The following is a 24,693-nucleotide window of genomic DNA, read 5'->3' as shown; positions in this document are numbered from 1 at the left end:
AGTTTGTACAATAACTTATCATGTGGTAATCAAATGCTTTTGCAAAGTCCAAGAGTGTCATTGTATATGATTCTCCCTTATCTAACACACCCATTACCCCCTATCATAAAATGCAAGTCATTACTAAAACAGGACTTACTTTTTACAAATCCATGCTGTCCATCATAAAGAATGCTATGTCCATCAACCCAATCCTGTATTCTATTCCTAACCAATCTGTCCAACACCTTGAACAGAACTGCAGTTATACAGACTGGTCTTTAAAGTGGAAACTTCTGTCCTAGAATCATGCTTGTGGAGTGGTATTATTTTGCCTTCCACTGCTAAGGAACATTACCCACTGCAAAACTTTCATTAAATAACCAGGTCAAGGGCATAGCCCTTCTTATAGTGCATGAGTGTCAAACTCAATTGGACCACAGGCCATTTGCTATAAAACCGTATCTCAAGTGGGCCGCAAAAAATTTTCGACTAAAAAAACGTACTAATTAGAATCAAAGGGAAGTGAAAAAATGAGTATAAATAAATTGGAAAATTAATAATAAAAAATTTATTTATTCTAAGTCATTACAAGACATAAAATAATAGTATAATAATTATGACAACTAAAAAAAATAATATAAAGAATATTTTCATTATATTAATATTTACAATAGATAGCATTTAATCCAAATTAAACTTTATTCGAATAAATCAAATATTTATATATTTACACATTCTAAAAAAAGTATAAACTTTCATTAATAACCATCACAAAAATTTACAGTCTCCTGTTAGTTTGAAATTTTTTATGTTTATGTTGAAATAAAATACTTCTATTTTTTTGGGGGGGCGGGAGGAGTCTATATTTTGGAGAGTTTTTAATAGGAGCTTTTTCGAAATTAAAGGAAAAAGGATCTGTAAAAAGCGAAAAAATTTCTTCTTGCTCCTTAAATCACCTATCAAATTCTTCTTTTATCTTTTCTAGTTTGGGACAATATTGAGAAAAGGTAAAACTTTGATTCTTATTGTTCAACTCTTCACACATAGGAAAGTAATTTAAAATATTCTCTTTTAAATGATTTTGAAACAAAACTAACTTACATCTAAAACTTGTCAGTGCATCATACATGTGTGTGTGTTATTAACTGATCTTTCCCCTGAAGTTTGACATTTAAATCATTTAAATGTCCTGTAATATCAACTAAGAATGCTAGATCTTGTACCCATGTCTGATCATTAAGAAATACAACATCATGATTTTTCATTTCTAGGAACAATTTGATCTCCTCTAAAAGCTAAACAAGCTTTTTAGAACCTTATGACAAGATAACCAACGAATCTCTGTGTTATATGGTAGCCCTTCAAATTCACTCTCCAAGATTTTTAGAAATTTAGCAAACTGGCTGTGATTGAGGCCTCTGGATCGGATGGAGTTCACAGTATTTGTCACAGGCTTGAGTACACTGCTCATTTCCAATACTTTGGAGCACAGGACCTGCTGATGAATAATGCAGTGGAAAGATTGCAGTTTTGAAATGTCTGGATATATTTCCTTTAACTTTGCTGCAAGTCTTGACAAAATCTTTATTTTTGCCTGTCATTGCTGGAGCACCATCGGTTATCACTGCTACGAGGAAGTTGGTATTTTTCCAAAATGTGCCGCACAGCATCAAAAATGTCTTCCCCTGTAGTGGCTCCATGAATGGAAATCATTTACAAGAACTCTTCAGTAATATTCATATTGTTGTCGCAAGCCCAAAGAAACAAAGTAACGTGAGCCACATCATGAATATCGAAACTTTCGTCAAGTGCAATTGAAAAGCACTGTAAGTTTGCGGATATTTCTTGCAACTGGTCATGCAGATTATCTGCCATTTTAGTTATTCTTTTGATCACAGTATTTCTGGACAAAGAAATATCGCGAAATACTTGCACATTTTTGGGACATATGTTTTCAGCTGCTTTTATCATACACTCCTTAACAAGGAACCGTCACTAAAAGGTTTGGAATGTTTTGCCAATAAATAGCTGATTTCATAACTGGCTCTCACTGCTGATTCATTATCTTTCATAATTTTTGAAAATACTTGTTGGCTTTGAAGTGAATTCTTCATACTTTTTAATTTTTCTTCTCTCAGTTTACCCTCAAAGCGTGAATATTGTTCTTTGTGAATTTTATCGTAGTGCCTTTTTATATTATATTCTTTGGAGAAACTAATTGTTTCGCTACAAATAATGCACAATTTTATCCTTCATTTCAGTGCAGAAGTAATTCAATTCCCATTTTTCTTGAAATTTTCTCCCCTCATCAGCAATTTTTCTTTTTCTTGTTGGCTTGGAAAGTGACATTGCCTCGGTGAATAAATATATTATTAATATTATTAACAATTTTTATAAAAATGTTTGAATAAAAATGCACAAAACTGTAGATCAGTGCAAATTACCTTGATGGACCTGTGTTTCACTCAAAATTTCTCCATGAGTGCAGGTCACAAAGATGCCTAAAACGATCTTGAGCCTCTCTTTCTTCCATGCTATCCATAGATTTCACTAGTGGATCTTCCCATCTTGCAGGTGGTCTTCCTGCTTTTCTCTTTATTCTTGGTTGCCAGTTGATTATTCTATATGTCCATCTGTTATCCCTGAGCTGAGTCTGGCTATGTGACCTGCCCATCTCATCTTGCTTTCATATATTGCAGCTACCACATCTTTTATGCCTGATCTCTTTCTTAGTTCCGTTTTGCTGATGTTACAAATCCTGCGTTCTATTGCACGCTGAGTTATTCTGAGAAATTTCTTCTTCTTCTTCTTCTTCTTGTGTTCCATGTTTCTGATCCATATGTGAGTGATGGAAGTATGTCACTATTAAATAGTTTTGCCTTTGCAGAGATGTCAAGATTTGGATCAGTAAGTGTTTCTTTTAGTCTGTTGAATGATAGCCATGCAGCTTTCTTTCTTTTTGCTAGTTCTTCATATAAATCATTATTAATTTTTATTATTTGTCCTAAGTAATATAGGGATGTTATCAATACACAGGCAACTGTGACTTGTGTATATATTTTTGATCCATTTTGTTTTTTCTAGATTCATTTCAAAGCCTATCTTACTGCTGTTTGTGTATATTTTTTCACCCATTTCTTCTAGGTCTTTTGGGTTGTGGGATATCAGTACTAGATCATCGGCAAACATAAGGATTTGTAGTTTTTCACCATCTATGCTTATTCCTCAGTTTAGGTCTGTTTTTTTCAGAATGTATTCTAAAGTGCTGGTAAATAGATTTGGGGAGATCACATCACCTTGACGGACCCTTCTCTTTATATTTATATGATCAAATAGGGTTATTTGTGTGGTCTGATTTTCGTTAATTTCTTCTATCATGTGGATGTAAGTAGGGTCCACATTTATTTCCAGTAAGGCACTGATGACTGCATTGTGTTCTATGGTATCAAATGCTTTTTTAAAATCAATCAACAGGAAACATACAGGGATTCGGAATTCTTTGCATTTTTCTGTTAGTTGTGAAATGACCTGGATATGATCTATTGTGGACAAGCCTCTTCTGAATCCTGCCTGCTCTCTACTGGAGCTGTCTTCGAAAATGTTTTGGATTCTGTTCAGTATTACTCTGTTCATGATTCTATATATGTGAGAGAGTAGACAAATTGGACGATAGTTTTTTATGTCTTCCTTATTCCCTTTTTTGAATAGAAGTATGGTTTTCGAGGTCTTCCATTCCTCTGGAATCTTTCTTTCTTTGAAGTACCACATGAATCTGGCAGCCAATGCTTTGAAAATAATTGGTCCACCTTGTTGGATTTCTTCAGCCTTAACATGATCAAGTCTTGAGCTTTACCTTTACTCGTTTTCTTAAGGGCAAGTTCTATTTCTTCTGGAAGTACATCTGGTATATTGCTTGGTTTTGGAATGATAGGTTCTGAAACTTGGCACTTAGTTGCATAGAGATCATTATAAAAATTCTGCACAATTTCTTCTATCCTTTTTTCTATTAGTATGTTTTTCTCCATTTTGATCTTGTAAAACAGATGGAATTGACTGTTTAAAATTTAAGTCTTTCTCTATTTTTCTCATGCTGGTTTTTGCCTGCACTGCTTCTCTTAGTTTTTGTATCCTGAAAGCTTTGTAATCTTCTGGAATTCTTTTCCTTAGTAACTTACAGATAATTTTCTCTTTTCAGTAGTTCTATAGTTTGAGGTGAGAGTCGTTTTCTTTTCTTTTGTTTCACAGGAATTTCTGTTTTTTTCTTGCACTCATTGAATTTATTAATAAAGTCAATATAGTCATCATTTATGTAACAGTTCTTAATAGTCCATTCAGTCTCTTCTATGTACTTCCTGAATTTGTGGTAGTCTATTTGTTTGGGTTGTCTTTTGTGGTTTGATGTTGCCCTGATATGTTGTTCTTTTTTTGTGGTCTATTCTTATAATGGCTCTGAGGAGTCTGTGGTCAGAATCTATGTTGAAGTATGTTTCACCTGTTGTACCAACATTTTGTATAAAATGTAGTCAATTTCATTTTTTTTGTGTCTCCATTCGGTGATTGCCAAGTCCATCTTCTTCCTGGGCATTTGTTGAAAAAAGTGTTCATGATAAAGAGTTGTTCAGCTGCAGCAAATTCAGCTAATCTCTCTCCTCTTTTATTTCTTTCTTCCAGGCCAGGTGGTCCTATAAACTTTTCGTTTTCTTTTCCACATCCTATATTAAAGTCACCACCAACGAATGTGTATGCTGACTTGTAATTTAATGCCTGTTTGAGATTCATGTAAAAATTTTCTATTTCTCGATTATCAGCTACAGATGTTGGAGCATAGAAGGATATTAATTTTATTGTTATATTGTTCTCTATTCCGATTACGAGTACACCTATTCTTTCAGATATGATGTTACAAGAAAGGATCGACTTGGTGAGCTCAGGTTTAACAATGAAACCCACTCTGCCTTGTTTGCCATTGTTTGAGGATGCTCCGAGGAGTATCTGTGAGCCATTGTACCATCTTGCTGGTCATTTCTTTCAATCTTTTTGTTTCATTCACTAGCAGGATATCCAAGTTGATATAGGTTAATTCTTTGATTAATAAATCTATTCTGTAGCTCTTGCCAAAGTTTGAGTATTGAGGGTACCGATTACCATTTTCATAGATTTAAGAGGCGCCTGTTTTCATCTGTGAGATTCTCAGCACCCCTGGCCTTCCTCGGTGCCTTACCACCACTGTAGAAAGGTGAGTGTGGCCCCCGCAGGACTTGGGACCATTTCTGTTGTTCTAATGGCATCTTTGCTGTGATCGCATATACACTTCTCCTGACCAGGGTTCTGAAGTGTTTGCAAGAGCTCTGTTAGTGGTGTTGGGTCCAGGTCCAATAACGGTTAGGATTCCCAACACTACAGGGTGCACCATGGGGGAGGTAGAGTTGGACTTTGCACCGCTTTATAAAAATAATTTATTACTGAATTATCGTTGAATCGTGTTCAGCACACTGACTTCAAGGATCACTGATTGATTGTAGCAGGTAATTATAAACTCATAGCTGGATTCACATGAGTGTGTATGCTGTGCATCATGTGAACAGCTGGTAGCCGATAGAATTTGACTTTCAGCATGCTACTAGCAGCGTGCTATAAATTAACAACGAAAGCATAAATATAGTTTACGATTGATTACGATCGGATCTAACATTGAAATTGTGACATAAATTTTTATTACTGCAATTATATTATAGCAGATTGTTGCATCCATATTGTAACTATAAAGTTTACGATAGATTAGGATCAGTTCTAACATTGAAATTGTGATAAAAATTTTTATCACTGCAATTATATTATAGCAGGTCGTTGCATCCATATTGTAACAATAAATGTATGAAAACGAATAAATCAATACTGTATTTACTCGAATATAACTTGCACTTTTTTTTCCCCAAAATTAAAGCTAAAAAATAATGGTGCAAGATATATGTGGGACCTTAAGGGTTAAAGCTGTATAACTGAGAGGAGACCTCCACACAGCCTTTAAAGGAATGTGGAGAACCGACCAGGGCTTCTGACCTAATGCCAATCCTCACCTTCTCGTGGTGCACCCTGTTGGGTATCTACCTGGATACTGAACGAACGAGAATGGGCTGGCAATTTGGGATTTAGCTGACCAATTGTATTCCTATTGGTTAAACCAAAATACAAAATGATGGTACAACATGAAAAAATTTCATGCCGGCTGGGCGTCGCCCTGTTAAACAAGGCCATCGTTGTTTTCACCAGGGAACCAGGGCGAACAGCGAAAAGTCAGCTACTAGAACAAATCTGAAACCCCAACTCAACATCACCAGAGTTAAAGATCAGTACTATCAACATAAGAAGCCTGAATGGCAAAGAAATGGAGCTAGCAGAGGAATTAGATAAGTACCAGATCGACATAATAAGGGTGACTGAAACAAAAAAGACAAAAACTGGTGAGATCTTTCTGAACAATAAATACAAAATGTTATATTCAGGCAATGACAATCAAGGAAAAGAAGGAGTAGCCATAGCCAATCACTCTACTCGACACTGGCAGGCAGTGTCGAGTAAAGTGATTTGGGCAAATATCAGAATAGGGAACTGGACAATCAGATTTATTTGTGATTATGGTCCCACAGAAGGTTCTACTAAGGTAGAAGTGGAGAAATTTTTTGATGTTCTAGAGAACGCTACTGACACAATGAAAAAAGAAAAAAAAAGTTGATCCTTGTTGGGGATCTAAATAGCAGAGTAGCAAGTGATTGTCAGACATACAAAAATGTTTTGGAAAAATTTGGAGAAAAGAGCAAAGCTAATAATAATGGCAAATACCTGTTGGATTTCTGCTCAGGACATGGACTGGTTATTACTAACACCATGTTCCAACATAAAAATGTGCATAAATTCACATGGAGAGAAGAGGCAAGGAATAAGAAAAGTCTTATTGACTATGTTATTGTTGATAGTGATGTTTTCTCCCTGGTGCAGGACACCAGAGTGTACAGAGGATTTGAAATTGGAAGTGATCACTATTTAGTCTTAAGCAGGATAAAATTGAATTTCATATTGAAAAGAATGACATGTAAGAAAGATTTAAAGCAAATAAAAGTTGAGCAGATCTCAGATGTGAACTGTAGACTAAAATACACAAAGATTATTGAAGGAAAAATGAAAGAGTTTGAGAACAGGAACCAAACCTTGGAGATTCAGTAGCAAAGCATTGAAGAAAACCCTTATTGATTCAGCTAGAGAGGCATGTGGTGAAGTTGTCTGCAAGGATAGAAAAATTAGAACTCCATGGTGGACACAGGAAGTTAAAGAGGCAGTGAAGGAAAAGAAGAAAGCATATCAAAAGTTCCTGGCAAATAAGTCAGCTTGTGCTCTTAGAGAACACAGAGACAAATGTAAGAAAGCTAAACAGTGTGTAAAACTAGCTAAACAAAAGTCATGGGAGGACTTTAACAAGAACATAGAAAATAAATATCAAGAAGGTGGCAAAATATTCTGGAGGTTGTTGAAGAAGCTTAGGAATGGAGAAAAGAGTGCTGTAAAAGGAGTTAGAGATGATAAAGGTGAATTGAAAACAGGAGATAAAGATATCCTTGAAGTATGGAGTAATTACTTGGAAAATTTGCTAAATGAAACAAGCAGTGATGACAGCACAGTGATAAAAAAATACTGACCAGGCATGCAGTCAAGAATACATATCCATACTTGAAGTAGAAAAAACCATCAAAGGCTTGAAATGTGGAAAGGCAGCAGGAGTAGATGATATTCGAACAGAAATGCTGAAGTATGGTGGTATAAAAGTCTTACAGTGGCTGCACTGCATAGTTCAGAATGTCTGGACAGAAGGACGAATTCCTAATGATTGGAGTAGAGCTCTCATAGAACCTATATATAAAAAGGGAAATAAAACTGAATATGAGAATAAAAGAGGCAAGGTATCCCTATTGAGTGTTCCTGGTAAGATATATGCAAGTATACTTGAGAAATGGTTGAGAAGAATTGTGGAAGAAAAGCTTGGTGAAGAACAAGCTGGATTCAGGATCTTCACTTTACGACAAATAGTGGAGAAATCATGAGAATATAACAAAGATCTGTATTTAAGTTTGTCAATTTGGAAAAGGCATATGACAAAGTGCCAAGAGAGAAGCTATTCAATACGCTACAGTTATATGGTGTCAATGGGGCATTATATCAAGCAATACTTAGTCTTTATTTGAGTTGTAAGTCAGCAGTTAAAATTGAAGGAAGTACAGAAAGATGGTTTAATGTTAAATCTGGTGTGAGACAAGGATGTACATTATCCCTTCTGTTATTCATTATCTATATGGATCACATTATGAAGGAAAGTGATATTAAACATGATATCAAAATTGGAGATGTTAATGTCAGCTCTTCGCTTTATGCGGACGATGTTATACTTCTAAATAAATCTGCTACAAGTCTGCAAGATTCCCTGACTAAATTGAATAACTGTTGTAATAGATATGGTATGAAGGTCAGCAAAAAGACAAAGACAATGAAAATAGGCAGAATCGCTGAAAATGTCAACTGTGTTGTGAATGGAGAACCTGTGGAACAAGTAAAACATTTCAGCTACTTAGGCATGATTTTTAATGAAGATGGTAAATTAAATATGGAAATAGACAACAGAATCAAGAAAGCTGTCGGAACACTAAATTAGCTGTATACAAGACAGTGTTCAAACCAGTTTTAACTTATGGATCTGAGAGCTCGGTCTGAAGTAAAACACTTGACCAAAGACTAGAGACCGCAGATATGAGAGTCCTGAGAAAGATTAGAGGCGTGAACAGATGGCATCAATAGCAATATCATATTAAAAACGAGAATATTAGGAAAGATCTTGACATTGTCAGCCTCCAGGAATGCTTTAGCAGAGCTAATCTCAGGTGATATGGCCAGTTAAACAGAATGGGCGAGGAAAGATTAGCAAAACAATTGTTCTCTGCCAGGTTGGCAGGAAAACGACCCAGAGGAAGACCAAGATATAGGTGGATTGATATGGTAAAAAGTGCCTTAGACGATAGAAATATAAAATCTGATAATGTTGGAGTCTTGACAAGTAACAGACTGATTTGGAGGAAAATTGTAGATAGGAAGTTAGTAATGATGTAAATTTTTCATGTAGTATTATCATATCCTGTACACCCCTTGAGGGTACATGGCAGGAATTTGATGATGAAGTTTTCGGAAAAAAGAAACTGAAAATGGGGATGACTTACCAAGAATCTCCTCTTCATTATAGCTACTTCTGCCTCGAGAGCAGTTTCCTTGTGTGCATTGTCAAAGTCATCTATTCAAATAGCATCATCTTCTTTCCCATTATTCCAAGTAAAAATTACAAGTAATTTACAAGATTTTAGATATGTAATGAACACCCTTCACGAATGTCTGAGATGTGAAAGCAGAACATGAAATAGACCGCAATGGTAGGCCCATAAAGATAGAACAGTTATAAAGATATGGATATAATTGGCAAGGTAGTAACAAAAGATCACGGTACCAAAACACAAAGTCAAGCCAACATTTTTGAGCTGAAATACTAATTCTCTTCAAGCAAATTCCATAATATCTGACACTGTCATAACAACATTCACTCTATATGTCTTAGTTTTAATGTGTTTGAATTTTATTGCAGCTTTGTGTTCGAGTTAGGCACACTCACAGACATCTAACTAAAAACAATACATTTTAATTAGATACTGTGTTTGCCGGTGCAACATATGGTTTTGCTTGAGTCTAAACAGCATGGTTAATGTGGGAGGAGACATGCGATTCATTAGTTAGTGCCGTTTTTATACCAGTTGTCTCTAATAGCACTAAAGAAATATATTACTGATGTTGAGAAATATATTACACAGAGAGCAAATGTCTCTGCACTTTATTCAGTGGTACAATAAAACTACTTGTTTTTTTGGATCTGGGGTATAGTGGCAGTTGGGGAAGGTGTGTTGTTTACCGTGGGGAGTGAGTTATCATCCCGATGTGAAAGTTGTTAAACTTTATTTTCATGTGCGATGTATATGCAAAACTTTTTAATTTTTTTTTCCATAATGTAAAATCAGGTACACGGGTGTGAGTCATATGCGAGGGTGAGTTATATTCGAGTAAATACGGTATTTTGGTTTTATTATAAAAAGCAATCATCCTTCTTTTTAATCTTTCCTTGAGGTGTCGGGGCCGCACGTGGCCCGCCAGTTTGACAACCCTGTTATAGTGTATAAAAGCATATTGGTGATATGCTTTTAGCATAGCACTCTACCTATGGGCTTTGATCAGGATTATTGGTTGTTACAGTGAAGTGAGTTTGTTACAGGGAAATTTGTCATAGGAATTGAATGGATTTAGTAAGAGTTGAGTTGACTTGACTGTAGCATATAATTTCATACTGTGTTGTATTTTATCCTTTTCTTAATGTGTTAGGATGAAACACCTGTTACAGTCAAACAATTAACTATTTGGCTTAAATAACTTATTTGGCATAAGGAACTTGGCTTCATATAAACCTAACTAATGCTATGAGAGAGTTCAATTTTGTCTATATAATCTGCTAAGTATGTCAATGATGTGAATTTGCAAATCATTTTAATCTGATTTACCAATTTGGCAACATGATAACCCTACCAACAACACAACAGAATGGTTAACTCATCTTTAGTTCAAAAGAAATTATAAATATTTCTCATCCTAGACAGAATGCCAATCAAAGGGATCTATCATTAACAGCTGAATCTCAGAGATTTTTTGTTTTTGCATCATGTTCAGGAACTAAACATGATCTGATCTCAACAAAAATCCATCAAACTACAGCTGCACTGTCATGCAAAGAAATATATATATAGATAGATAGATGGGTTGCAACATGCAACATTACTTCATAAAATGCTTATCACATGCTGCAAAACACCTCTAAAAATCATAAAATATCTGGACAATTGTTATAACTAAACATTTTGGATTTCGAAAATTCTTGAAACTTAAGTACATGTAATAAATGAGTGGAAATTATATATATTAAATAAGTGTATTTTAATAAGATATTTCACAACAGGTAAAGAATTATTATTATATAACTATGAAACAATACCTGTGCATACTGCTCTTTACTTAACCCTCCACGTAATTGCAATTCTGTAACCACAACTCCTGGGCTGTCAATATAAATTTCTATTTTTAACAATTTCAGAAATAGCTAATATTTTTAATAATATTGTCATTCATAACAGTGCTTCACAGAAAAGACAACACCAGAAGAAAATAAATAATTTATTGGCTTTGTTGATATTTCACTGAATTTCCAACTAGCATTCTCAGAACACAAAATTACAAATATAGTAAACACATAGCACTTAATCAGAGAGTTGTGGAAATAATTCAAATCTTAAATGAAAAAGAACTAATGTCCTAACAAGGTGTACTCAGAGGGCTATATATAAAAATGAAGTTCATTCAGGAAATTAGGCTTAATGTTAGAATGATCTCCCAGATCTTTGGCAAATTAATGCAGCTATATTCATTGAAGTTAGGGGAGAGTGATTCATAGCTGATGCTGATTCTAAAAAAATCTTTCAGATTGATAGCAACTTCTATTCAGCACAGTCGTCTTCTTCCATTTAAACTTCTATGAAGATATGTCCAAAGCACAGTATGCCAGTCCTGACTTGCCACACAGATGATCATAGATGACTTGTTCTTTAAGGAGGGTGTTAACAAATTTACCAGTCAAGGCTGATTGATTTTTAGAGCATTCTAAAGAATGCTCTAAAAATTCACTATATTAAACCATCCACTACAAAAAACTACTCTTATGGTCTCTACAGTCAACTCTCATTATTTGCAATGGTGAGAGTTGACTGTATCATACAAATTTCTCATCCTCTTCTTTCATTCTATCTACCTCTGTCCTTTAGAATAGTTTCCTTGTAACATTTTTCTCTAAGGACTACAACCTTTAGTGTCCAAAAAACAAACTAAAGAAAGAAGAGATTCCTTCTTTTTCCCTAAACACTTGTTCACACGTGGTGCTGTTGTGTCATACAGATTTTGCAACCTCTTCTGTGTAGGACTGATATATATTACCTAACTAATCAAACATACTACTATTCTACTCTCATCTTTCATGTTCTGTCCAGTTGCCATTGAGTTGTAACTGACAAAATACTTCACCTGGAATAAGAGAGCATGCATGAAAGATAAGTAATACATGCCAATGCACCTACTGCCTTTTGATTTCAGCAAAAATATTAATTGGAAATAGTAAGTGACTTGAACTCTTATGCTATTTTTTATGTACACCATAATGTGATACATAGGGCAAAGTGGCAGCTGGAGCATATGTACAAATGTCTACCGAGTGTACCAGCCAATAAATAAAAGTATGATAAGAAACATAAGAGTATGATTGTGACCGTAAACAAAATGAAGGAGCGAGTGCTGTATGAAGATTCATTAGTACGAGGTGTGATACTTGAGAATTTGACAAAATCGTACCAACCTGGTGCAACCATTAAGGACATAAGTGAGTCTATTAGGGAGCAAAAGCAAAGGTGAAAGAAATGATAGTGGTGGCAGGTATGAATGATTTGAAAGGAGATAAAATGGATATGATAGAGGACTTGAAGGAATTGTTTGAGGTAGCAAAAGAGAAGAGAAGAGAGAGAGAGCTAGGATGGTTAGTCTGTTGCTGCGGTATGACAGTGAAGAGTTTTAGGAGGGCCATAATTGCTAACGACTTTATGCGCGGGTTATGCAGGATGAGTGGTGTGGAATTTGTGGACATGTGAAGCGAGGTCGATGGGTGAAAGGATCTATATAAGATGGATGGTTTGCATTTAAATGGATTCAGTGTAAGGAGACTTGAAAAAGTGTTGCTGAATGAAGTGGATGTGCAAAATCAGGGAAACTAGATTTATTAAGGGGGGGGGGATATGCAGACCTTAGGGAGGCAGTTGAGTGTATCAATGAGTATAATGTGCCCGAGCGAATAAAAAGGACAACAAATCAGAATGGGATAGTTAGTATAAGGCATCAAGGTAGGTATGCGACTAACGGGCTTCTGCAATTCATGTATACTAATGTAGGAGTATTAGGAACAAGAAGGAAGAAATTTTGGCCTTGGTTGGCACTTCCAGACCACAAGTTATTGGCATTAGTGAAACTTGGCTGACTGAATATAACATAGCTAGTGGGATTGAATGTGAGGGGTATAGTGTATTCAGGAGTAACAGATAGAATAAAATGGGGGGGGGGGGTATTATTGATGATAGCTGATGAGCTGCAGCCAAGGAGAATAGAAGTTGAATTGCAGGATAGAGAAAAGAGCACATCTGAGGCCATTTGGTGTGAGATTGAGGCTAGCAGAACAAAATATACAATTGGGTGCTGTTGTAGACCAGGTGATGGAATAGATGGTGGAGATAGTATGCATAAGCAAATAGAAGAAATGAGTGGAAAGAGGGTAATTATTATGGGAGATTTCAACTATGGTAACATTGATTGGAAGGAGGAGAGGACACATGGGAGGAAGGAAATGGATTTTATGCAGTTATTAAGGGATAACTATCTGCAACAGCATGTAATGGAAAATACTAGGGGTCAGAGAATGCTTGACCTAGTAATTGCATCTGAGGATTTGGCTGTAACGAATATGACCACATGACCACCGATTGGTGAGAGTAATCATAGGGTCTTGACTTTGGAGGTGGCTAAAGGTGTGGAATTTACAAATAAGACAGGGGTACATGTGGAATTATCGGGCTGGTAAATATGACAAGCTTAGGAGTTTGATTGGTTCGGTGCCATGGCATGTAAAACTGCAATGGCTGGATGTTGATAGTGCATGGGAGGCGGTTAAAAAGTGCCTGCAGGAGGCAATGGCTGACTGTATATAGTTAGTCAAAGACAGAATTCAGGAATTCTGTCTTTGACTAACTGCCTTTGTAAAGGATGGGTTAATTTACCTTTTTAAATATTATAATGAAAGTTAAGTTGGGGTAAAAGGAATGGCTACATAATATTGCTGCATTTGACAAGATACAATATGGAATTGTGTTACATAAACTGAAGCAAATGGAGATGGATATTAAGGTGGTGACATGCTTACTGTAGAGGTAGTGTGTCTATGTAAGACACTATTCAATTTTGGCTTGTTGACCCTTGTTTATCCTGTTGACTTGTGCCAATTGTAAATATGTATAATATCCTATTGACTAAACAAATAATTATATTCTTCTATTGGCTTATTGTGCAATTATAAAATTTCCAACAACTTTGCTAATGTAGAGATTATTACATATCCCTTATATAACAAAAATTCACATGTGAATTTGAAGATGCATAAACATTCAACAAATCTCTAAAAATGAATTCTAGTTGTTTTTTATTTAGAAAAAAACGCACATGAATTATTTATTTATATATGAAACATAAACAAATTACAAATTATAAAAATTTCTTTGGAAATTCATTCATGCAATGTCAAATTAAGGTGAAATATTGTATATCTAAAGATTTTACATAAAGATGGCTACATCTGCCAACTTAGAAGTTAATAAATTACATTTCCCAAAACAAGGGGTGCACTGGCCATATGTGCAATGTATGCGACGCACACAGGCACCAAAGAGGAGGAAATACTTTTAAAAAAAAGTTTTTTTTAAAGTGATTTTTTTTATTGGAGGGAGGGGGAGATTGGGGCGTCAGCTAAAGTTTTGCACACAGGTGCCGGACACTACTGGCACACCCCTGCCCAAAACATCTCTAATGGTAATACAGTTCCTTAAAAACCACTAATATAAAACATAATACCTTATTCTTGTTTGACTATAAGATAAAAGAATACTTTTATCAATTTTTTTCACAGTCATATAATACTTTTATTCTTAGAATGAGCAACAGATATTAAGACTTGACTTGAAACTATAGTCAGGTTTTGAATCCTTTTATCTTCAATTTAGGTGTCTATTAAAATGTCATCAAAATATAACACTAAGTATCTTCTCAAGGATAATTCCAATCCTAAGTCCAGTTTTATATAAATTCGAAGAATCAAACATAATTGCGTGTAAAGACAAAATGTCTACTTGAATGCAACATTAATGTTTTGTCCAATCAATATTCTTCTTTATATCCACATAATACTAACTAGAACAGGGGGGGGGGAGATAACTTTGAGGAAAATTACTTCTTTTTAAGATTAATGTGAATGAGAATGCAATATAATGTTCCAAGAAACTTGTTAAAAGAAGCATTGGAGAATGCAGAAAAAGGAATAAAGATAGGAGGTAGACAGATATTTGCAATAAGATATACAGATGACAAGGCATTATTATCAAACACCGAGGAAGGATTACAACATCTGCTGAACAGATTACTGGAATCCTGTATCAATTATGGAATGATAATTAACATAAGCAAAACAAAAGTAATGAAAATAAAAAGGAAAGAGACAACTATGGATGTAAGAATAAATGGAAAAAATTGAATCAAGTACAGACATTTAAATGTCTAAGAAGTGTGATTAGCAGCGATGGAAGATGTACAAGTGACATAAAAGCAAGAATAGTAATGGGAAGAGAGGCCTTTAATAGAAAATGGAATTTATTCACAAGTAAAATGGATAAAATTTTTAAAAATAGACTAATAAAATGTTATCATGTTGGAGGCTTAATGGATTTTTTAACAACACTCAAAAAGAATTAAAATAGACTTTAATACTTCCTATATTTCGTCCTAGTCACTAGGGCATCGACGGGGATTACAAAAAAATTAATGTAACACATGCACAAATAACAAACAATACTAAGCCCAACCACGTGGGTGACACTAAAGTCCTATCTAGGTAGAGCGCCCTCTAAGGGCAGTCGTAGGTGGCCTGGAATGTAAGGTGGGAACTCTGGTGATGAGTCTTTCCCAAATCTTCGGAAGCTTAATGCACCCATATTTATTGAGATTTGGTTGGTTTTTGAGAGCTACTGCTGCTTCTAAGAAAAGTCTCTCTTTCTTGAATTTGCTGTGGTGGAGCATGGTGGTTTTCTTCCATGATACTCTGTGGGTGGTGTCCAAAACATGGTCAACCAAGCCTGAATGGCCATAGTTGTGTTTGAAGATGTAAGACTTGTGTTCCTCTAGACGGATGGATGCTGATCTGCCTGTCTGTCCAAAGTACGCCAGCTTACAGGAACAGGGTACTTTGTAAACTCCAGGCAGAGAGAGAGGAGGGAGCTGATCTTTCGTAGAACGGATAAGGGTAGCCAGTTTGCGGTGGGGCTTATATGCTGTGTGTAGATTGTATTGTTTTAGTATCTTGGCTATTTTTTCAGATGTGCCACGGATGTAGGGTATGGTGATGGCATTTTTAAAATCTTGTTGACGAGAAGGAAGGGGAATGGGGGAGGAGTTGATTATTTTTTTGATACTGTGATCGCTGTAGCCATTGGAAAGGAAAGTGCTGTGTATGTGGTTAAGCTCATTAGTGAGGGCGGTTCCACTGGAACAAAGATTGTGGGCTCTCTTGGTAAGAGTTTTAATAATGCCATATTGTTGAGAGAGGTGGTGGTGGGAGAGTTTGTGAATGTATCTGCCTGTGTGTGTAGGTTTTCTGTATACGGTGAAGGTAAGTGTATCATTAGGCAGGCGTGTGACTAAGGTGTCTAGGAAGGGCAAACAATTGTTCTTTTCCTTTTCCATAGTGAACTGGATTCTTGGATGTAGACTATTGAGATGACTGAGGAAGGAGTCTAACATGTCTGGGCCATGAGGACAAATAGAGAACACATCATCTACATATCTTAGCCAGATAGAAGGTTTGAGTGGGGCTGAGTCTATGGCTCGTTTTTCGAAATCTTCCATATAGAAATTGGCAAGGGGGGGTGAGAGGGGGGAACCCATGGCAGTTCTTCCCTCTATCTGCTTGTAGATTTTGTTGTTCCACGAGAAATATCCAGAGTTAATGGCAAAGGAAAAGAGATCTAAGATGTCAGAGGGAAAAACCTTTTCTAAGAGAGATAAGGTGTCAGTTAAGGGAATATTGGTAAACAAAGATGAGATATCAAAGCTTACCAATATGTCTGTCTTCTTCAAGGTTAAATTTTCTGTGAGGGCTTTAAAGTGGGTCGAGTTTTTTATATAGGAAGGGGACCTTCCGGTGAGGGGGATCAGAGAGTTGGCCAGCTGTTTAGATAGTCTATAGCAAGGTGCATTGGTAGCATCTACTATAGGCCTGAGTGGGGAATTGGGTTTGTGGATTTTTGGTAAACCGTATATTCGGGGGGGGGGGGGGGACGGGAACGGAAAGGTTTAAGTTTTTTCGTGACATCTGGGGGCCAGGAAGATACTTTTTTTGAGTAAAATTTTAAGTTTCTTAACTTGTGTTTTTGTGGGGTCGTGTTCTAGCGGGATGTAGGTAGCGCGATCGCGGAGGATGATGTTCATTTTACGTTTATATTCACTGGTATTAAGAACGACTGTGGCATTACCCTTATCCGCTCTGGTGATGACGATACTTTTTTCTTTACGTAGTTTCAGGAGAGCCGTGCGTTGGGCATATGATAAATTACTTTTTGGCGGAGAAGAATGCGTGAGGATGTTGGCTACGTCAAGTCTGATGTTGTTAGCTATCTCCGACGGTAAGCGACCGATTCCACGTTCGATGTTCACCATTACGTCAAGCACCGGCACTTCCTTCGGAGCGACGGCAAAATTATGGCCGAGGCAAAGGGCGCTGACGGCATCGTCGTTGAGCCTTTTGGAAGAGAGGTTTATTACTGTCTGGAGAGGTTGAATTTGTGGTTGTGGTTTGTTTTTCACAAGGTTGCTAAATTTCTTGATGTGTTTATTTTTTATTTTTTGGAATTCTCTCTGTGCGGAAGTTTCCGAAATGCCAGAAAGAATCGACCAAAGTTCAGGGTTAAGAACGGTGGAGAGCTCTGAGTGTAAGGAGCCAATGGCGGCGTTCGTCACTGCGAGGGTAGCACGTGTAGAGGCGATTTGCTCGCGGAGTAATGCCTGGCTTGCATGGTTATATATACGAAGTGCTTTTTTAGAATGGAAATTGATCTTCATTTTAACGCAGTTTGGTATCACTCTTGTGTCCCGACATCGTTTTAAAAAGGCCAGCCTATTTAGTTGCCTAGATAGTCGTAGTTTTGACTTACCGTATTGCTTGGATTTGCGTGCTAGTTCTTCTCCATGGATGATTAGAATACGTGTGAAGAGGCTTAAAAAATTGTTAAAAAATCCATTAAGCCTCCAACATGATGTCCTCACAGCACTTAAGCCTCTTCACACGTATAATAAAATGTTATGTGTGGAGTGTTGTCTTATATGCAGCTGAAACCTGGACAGTGAAGAAAAAAGAAATTAAAATTTTGGGAAGCTTCGAATGTGGATTTGGGGAAAGATGGAAAAAATAAAATGGACAGATAAAATAAATAATGAAGAGATCTTAAAAAGAGTAGAGGAAGAAAGGAATCTGTTAAAAAGGATAAAAAGAAAAAAGTGAAATTTTATTGAACATATCCTGAGAGGAAATGGAATAATCAGAGATGCCATTGAAGGAAAAATAGAAGGAAAAAGACCTAGAGGAAGAGAAGGAAAAACAATGCTAGATGACATGCTGAATGAAGATAGATACACAACCTTGAAAGAGAAGGCTCAGAACAGAAGAAAGTGGAAGGAAAATTTTTGTTACTAAAAGAAGAAGAACCTGCTTAACTGCAGAATACTTAAGAAGAAGATATCCTTATTAAACCATTTAAAACAGAAAGAGAGATATAGCTTGTTTCTTCTTCACAACAAAATTCAGAATATCTCAATATCACTTATGACATTGTATTCTGATTAACAACGTGATATGATAGAAACATTTAAGTTTCTAAACGGATCATATAGGACTGATACAGAGGAAAATTTTCAGCACTTGCTAGAAAGAGCAGAACAAGGGTCATCCCATGTCCTGCTCTTGGCCCTTTCTAGCCTTTATTTTACTTTATCTAACCTTGAAGGTCTCAGGACTAGATTTTTTTTTTTTTTTGGTTGCAGAGTGATGAATGAGTGGAATGGGTTGCCAAAGTTAGTGAGTGTTTTGATGGTGAACGTGCTGAAGGATAGATAAAATAGGTATTACATGGACAGTCTGGGTCTTCCATGATAAGTTTATGGAGTGCAATAATAAGAAAAATACTTGGTGTAGGTGAGGAATCAGAAATGGACAAACTGAAGATGCTAAAAATATTGCCAAGCCAATGTACATGTAGAAGTGCAACTGGATGGAGATACTATATGTGTTCAGATACTGTGCAAAACAATTTCAGTAGCTACCTTGAACTTGGTTATTTAATAAAAATCTCAATGTTGGCAAAGTCCCAATTTTAAACAGGATAAGGATGGTCCAATTGCACATGGGTGGCAAAATATAAACTGCCTAGAGAATTCCAGATTAACTTTTATTTCTAGAGTGACAGTGGCTAAGGTATTGGAGAAAATGGTTAGAGAGTCAGAATTTAGCAATGGACATATATGTAAATGAAACTTTGTGAATGACAGCACTGCTTTCTTAAAGAAGGTCTTATCTTAGTAATCAAATTTTATAATAATGAAATATGTCAGTTGGATAATAATAATGGATAATAGACTCAGTGATTTCAATAGGGTAGCTCTCCAACAAGTATCAAAAAAGTACATGTGAATAGCACAGTATAAAATAATGAAAGTGATCTTATACAAGACTTTCTAGTCTAGAGATGCTACATTTAATTTGTATATTAATGATATTGTGGATATCCAGAATGTTTGCTGATTATGTAATCAATAAAGTGATAAGAAATGACTCTGATATCATAGGCCAACAACAATGAATGCAATTTCAATGTTGCCAAGCTGAGATTTTATATTCTGGATTGAAGACATATCAAATCCAAGTATTAGACAATATTCTGACTAGATAATAAACTGTGCAAACTGTGCTTAAACACAGTTTCATGTTAATACATTAAACAGTGTTAACAGAATCATTGTTTCTTTGATACTGCAGACGTTATGGAATCATAACATCTTTACTTCTATATGTCAGTATTGTTTCCATCATTGTCATAATCTGCTGTGCTGTCCTCATAATTTTAGCAAAAGGTCTTCGAAATTTCAAGTACCTATCCACCATCACCGTCAGATCTTTCATCTCCTTCACCTCCTCTAAGATATCCCCCACCAATCCTATATTCTGCATCCCATTTAAAACCTTAAATGGGATGCAGAATATAGGATTAAAAACCTTACACTTTGCTACATTAAACTGACATCCCACAAACATGCACTCCCATTTAGGAAGTCTATTCAAGTTCTGTTGCATGGTTACAACATCTGCTGTGCTTCTCATAAATGCCCCATCAATATAACATCATATATGTTATATATCATGGTAAAAAATAAGGTGCTCAAGACATATTTTACAGGTGGTACAATAAAGCAAATATCAGATGCTTTGCATGGAAAGAAAGAACAGATGTCAGAATTAGTGGTAGTGGTGGACACAAACAACTTGAATAGAGAGACAAACAACATGGAAGGGGATTTGAAGTTGTTATTGCAGGAAGTGAATGATAATAATGTTATTGGGAATGTGGTTAGTTGCTGCCCAGATATGACAGTAGTGAACTGAGAAGGAGAACAATGATACTGAATGACAAAATGGCTGAATTGTGTCAGGCAGAGAGTGTTCAATTTGTGAATGGGTCATTTGGAGCGAATGCTATTTAAAGAATGCACAGAGTTCATACGAAATTTGTAGAACTAAGAGTCAAAGAGAGGTTAAGAAGCAGGTTGTGGAAGGATGGGAAAAGAATGGATACAAAGCTGAGGAAGTGATTATAGCAGAGCAAGTAATGCAGTGCAAAACAGTGGGAATGATAAGAATATAAATGAAAATCGGTCAGGATCACAAAAGCAGGAATGGTCAGGATGAAGAGAGAGGTACACTATAGCAGAGAGAGAGAGAGAGTAAAGAATTGTTATGCTTATATACTAATGTATGGAGTTTCAGAAATAAAGGGGATGAGTTTGTAGCATTGATTGAATCAGTATGTCCAAAGATGATTGACATATGTGAAACTTAGTTGACTGAGGATGATATACTGCTGGGACTTGGAATGGTAGGATATAGAATTTTCCGAAAGGATAGGAAGATGAAGAGAGGAGGTGGGGGGGGGGTTGTTATTGGTAGCAGAGGAATTGAGTCCTTCAAGAGTCAAAGTGGAAAATAACAGTAGTACGTGTGAAGATATTGAAGCTGTTTGGCATGAAGATGAGATCAATAGAATAGTATGTTAAAATAAGATGCTGTTATAAGCTATGGAATGTGGAGAGTATTGATTGTGAAATGTTTAGACAAATTAGTTGGTCTGTGCTCAGATTTGGTCACCTGGTTTTCATTGTAATGTGGAAATACTAGAGAGGGTCCAAAGATGAATAACCAAAGTGATATCAGGACTCTGGAGTGTAGGTTATGAAGAGCATTTGAGAGAATGTGGATTACAGAGGTTGGCAGATAGGAGGAAAAGAAGAAATATGACAGAGACCTTTGAGTTAGTTAAGGGATTTTATCAGATTAATACAGAAGAAATGAAAAGAGTGAATGTTAAGATGGGAAGAATAAGAGGTCATCCCCGGAGGATGTATAAGGATGTGGTGAAGAAGGGAGTAAGCAGTAGATTTTTTACATGGAGAGCTGTTAATGAGTGGAATGCATTCCCTGAGTGTGATGTGAGTGCAGGTAGTGTAAATAACTTCATAGCTCATTATGAAAGACATGTTGCTGGTTGAGTGGACCTCCCACAATGAGTCTGTTGACTCCATGGAGGTTACCAAATAATAATAATCATCAATATAACACAGACATATTTTTATATGGTATAGTATTTTTCAATGGTCATCTTTTCAAAGGACTCCATTCATATATTTGCCATATATGGCAAAACATATGTTTAACAAAACGAGCAGAACAAATGAACCTGTGGCTAAGTCACAGGTTCATCTGTTCATTCTTTTTTAAACTGTCCACACAATGATTAAAATAACTGATGATGTCTGGAGGAAATAGGTCTTGTAGTAATAATAACGTTTCTTCTCTGGATACATTGGTGAACAGGCTTCCTATAAATTAAGCATGGCAACATGTCTTTAAGATAATCTCCTTAAACTTGTCAATGAAACCTCATGAGTTTTTGGCATAAGAAGTTGTTTTACCTAAATGATGTTAAAATGTAAGCTAAATATGTTGCCAAGTTACAAGTCAAAGAGTGTCCTATCTACAATAGGTCACAACAGAAAGCCAGGGTTCTGTGAATTTTGGGTGTTTCTTTAAGATATAGCAGAGATTTCCAACTTATAATTGTGCCAGATATTTAGCCAAATTTTGTCTACGGTTTGTTTAAAATCTTGCAGGTGAATGACATCTGAATGGCTTCTTTCAACTGTCTATTATGTCTGCAGCAGACAAGCAAATAAAGAACAGCTTCTCCTAGACTATATTGAATCTGTTGGCTGTGTGTAGTAGCCAGTCATGAGTATTTCAATCCTTTGACAAAGTTTAAAAATTAGCTGGCATGTATCTAATTTGCACCACACTCATTCATGCAGATCATATAACCGAAGTACTATCACAGATACTAACACATACTAACACATCACAAATTATTTTTTTTACTAGTTATTTGATGTTCAACAATTAGCCTCTTTCTCTATAGTTTTCTTTAATATGCAATCATAGATATTCATGTATACAGATTATAGAATCACATATCATTTGCTTCATCTTGTAAATATTTACTAAACTATTCACACAGCAAATGGAACAGTTAATAAATTATTTGTGATTTATTTTCTACAGCTAACCTGTTCTCTATTTTCAGTTCTGCTTTTTGCTTTTATAAAGAAAGTGTATCCTATCACAAAATGGCACATGCCTACCAAATATTCAGAGATGAGTGACCAAGCTGGTGACAGGTCTGTGGAATGTTCCCTATGAGCATAGATTGAGGGTGACAGAAACTTATAAGTTACTAAAGAGATTCTATAAGATTGACACAAAAGAAATTTTTTAATATATAGAGAATAGGGAGAAAACAAGAGGTCACAATTGGAAGTTGTCTAACAGCATGGTTAGTAAGGATCTGTAGACTAGGTTCTTTATTTGGAGAGTGGTGAATGAGTAGAATGAATTGCAAGAGGTGGTTGTGAGCACCCTAACAGTGAACAGGTTTAAGGAGATGTATGACAGGTATAGTGTTAATGGATAGAATAGATCTGCTGTGATGAGTCTTTGACTCCATGGAGTGCCAATAATAATAATATTGATTCATTTCAGTCCAGCATGAACATGTTAAGAAAGAAATCATAACAAAATTGAAATATTCATATTCATACAGTGTACTAAGGAAAGATGTAAATACTTACTTTACTGCATTTGCTCTCACTTGTTTAGAAGCCAATTCTAGAACAAAAAAAAAAGTTTATACATAAAGACAGTTCAATGCATCATTTATTTACAAAACTAGATACAGTGCTAGATCACATATTAAAGTTCATTTTTTAAGGTTGGATTTCAGTGTGCAACTTGTTGGAAAAACTTGTTATTGTAACAATAGTAAAATTTATAAAAATTTTACTATAGTTTGCCCACCATTTGTAGGTCTATCCTTGGAATTTTGCCAAGGATAGTTGATTCATGCTGAAGGGGAGAAAGAAATGAAGGATGTACGAATTGGTCGCCAACATGCGAAATCACCTGCTTTCTTGTCTGTCGCCGTACTAGTACTAGCTTGATTTTTGTTGTCACTTTTTTGCATTATTTTTTTTATTATTAATTTGTATGATGGATCCAGTACAGTCACCAAGTTTTGTTGTTAAACGTTTCAGTAGCTCTTGCAAAAGAATATTGAATAATGGGCTGACATTCTGCAAAAAAGAATCGTCAGAAGGCCGTCTCCTTGTTACCCTTCCTCAAGTCATAAAACATGCAAGTGCAATTGCAGGCATATCAGGGTCGACTGTTAAAAGAATTCATAGGGAATCAAAAGGTGAAGGTAAGCCAAAATTTAAATCTCCTAAAAAAAAGCGCCAGAGAAAGAAAACCATCGAAACCATAGCTTTGAATGATTTTGATGTAGACTTTATAAGAAGAACTATTCACGAATTTTACGTGGTCAAGAAAAAGAGTGCCAACTGTTCTGAAATTGATTCCTGTGCTTAAAGAAAAAAATTAATTTTCTTTGGAAAAGAGAAACTTTAAGGAAAATACTTCATGAAATTGGATTTTGTTTTAAAAAGTCCCAGAATAAAAGGAAACTTATCATGGAGCGAAGTGACGTGTTATCTAGAACGCAGTATTTGAGAGCAATAAGACGTTTCAGGGAGGAGAAAAGATCGATTGTGTATCTAGATGAAACTTGGATTGATAATAATTTAACTTATGGAAAATGTTGGCAGTCTAAAGAAGAATGTGGAGTGCTACAAACCAGAAATGCCTCGCGGCACATAATAATTTTGTGTGCGGGTGGAGAAATGGGTTTTTAACCGAATTCAAACTTACTATACAAAGCCAATTCAACTATTGGAGATTACCATGGGCAAATGAATTCTACGATCTTCGAAAAGTGGGCAGAAGAAAAACTGATTCCAAACCTT

At 35.8% G+C, this 24,693-nt stretch overlaps 1 protein-coding gene across 7 annotated transcripts in view; it reads right to left on the bottom strand.

Moving 5' to 3' along the window:
• The window catches only part of LOC150096138 (uncharacterized), a 205,330-nt gene that overhangs the window by 17,208 nt on the left and 163,429 nt on the right, over nt 1–24,693 (bottom strand). For all 7 annotated transcript variants that reach the window (XM_090408912.1, XM_090408911.1, XM_090408915.1 and 4 more), the window contains 2 exons: nt 23,464–23,500; nt 11,105–11,168 (listed from right to left, as the gene is read on the bottom strand). In XM_090408912.1, the coding sequence (XP_090265038.1) occupies nt 11,105–11,168; nt 23,464–23,500 (101 nt within the window). The remainder of the gene's footprint in view (nt 1–11,104; nt 11,169–23,463; nt 23,501–24,693) is intronic.

The sequence above is a fragment of the Typopeltis vanoorti genome, chromosome 19, assembly GCF_054136105.1.
Source record: "Typopeltis vanoorti isolate ZY-2024b chromosome 19, IOZ_Tvanoo_1.0, whole genome shotgun sequence".
Lineage (NCBI taxonomy): Eukaryota > Metazoa > Arthropoda > Arachnida > Uropygi > Thelyphonidae > Typopeltis > Typopeltis vanoorti.
This window is presented reverse-complemented; position numbering and strand designations above follow the sequence as displayed.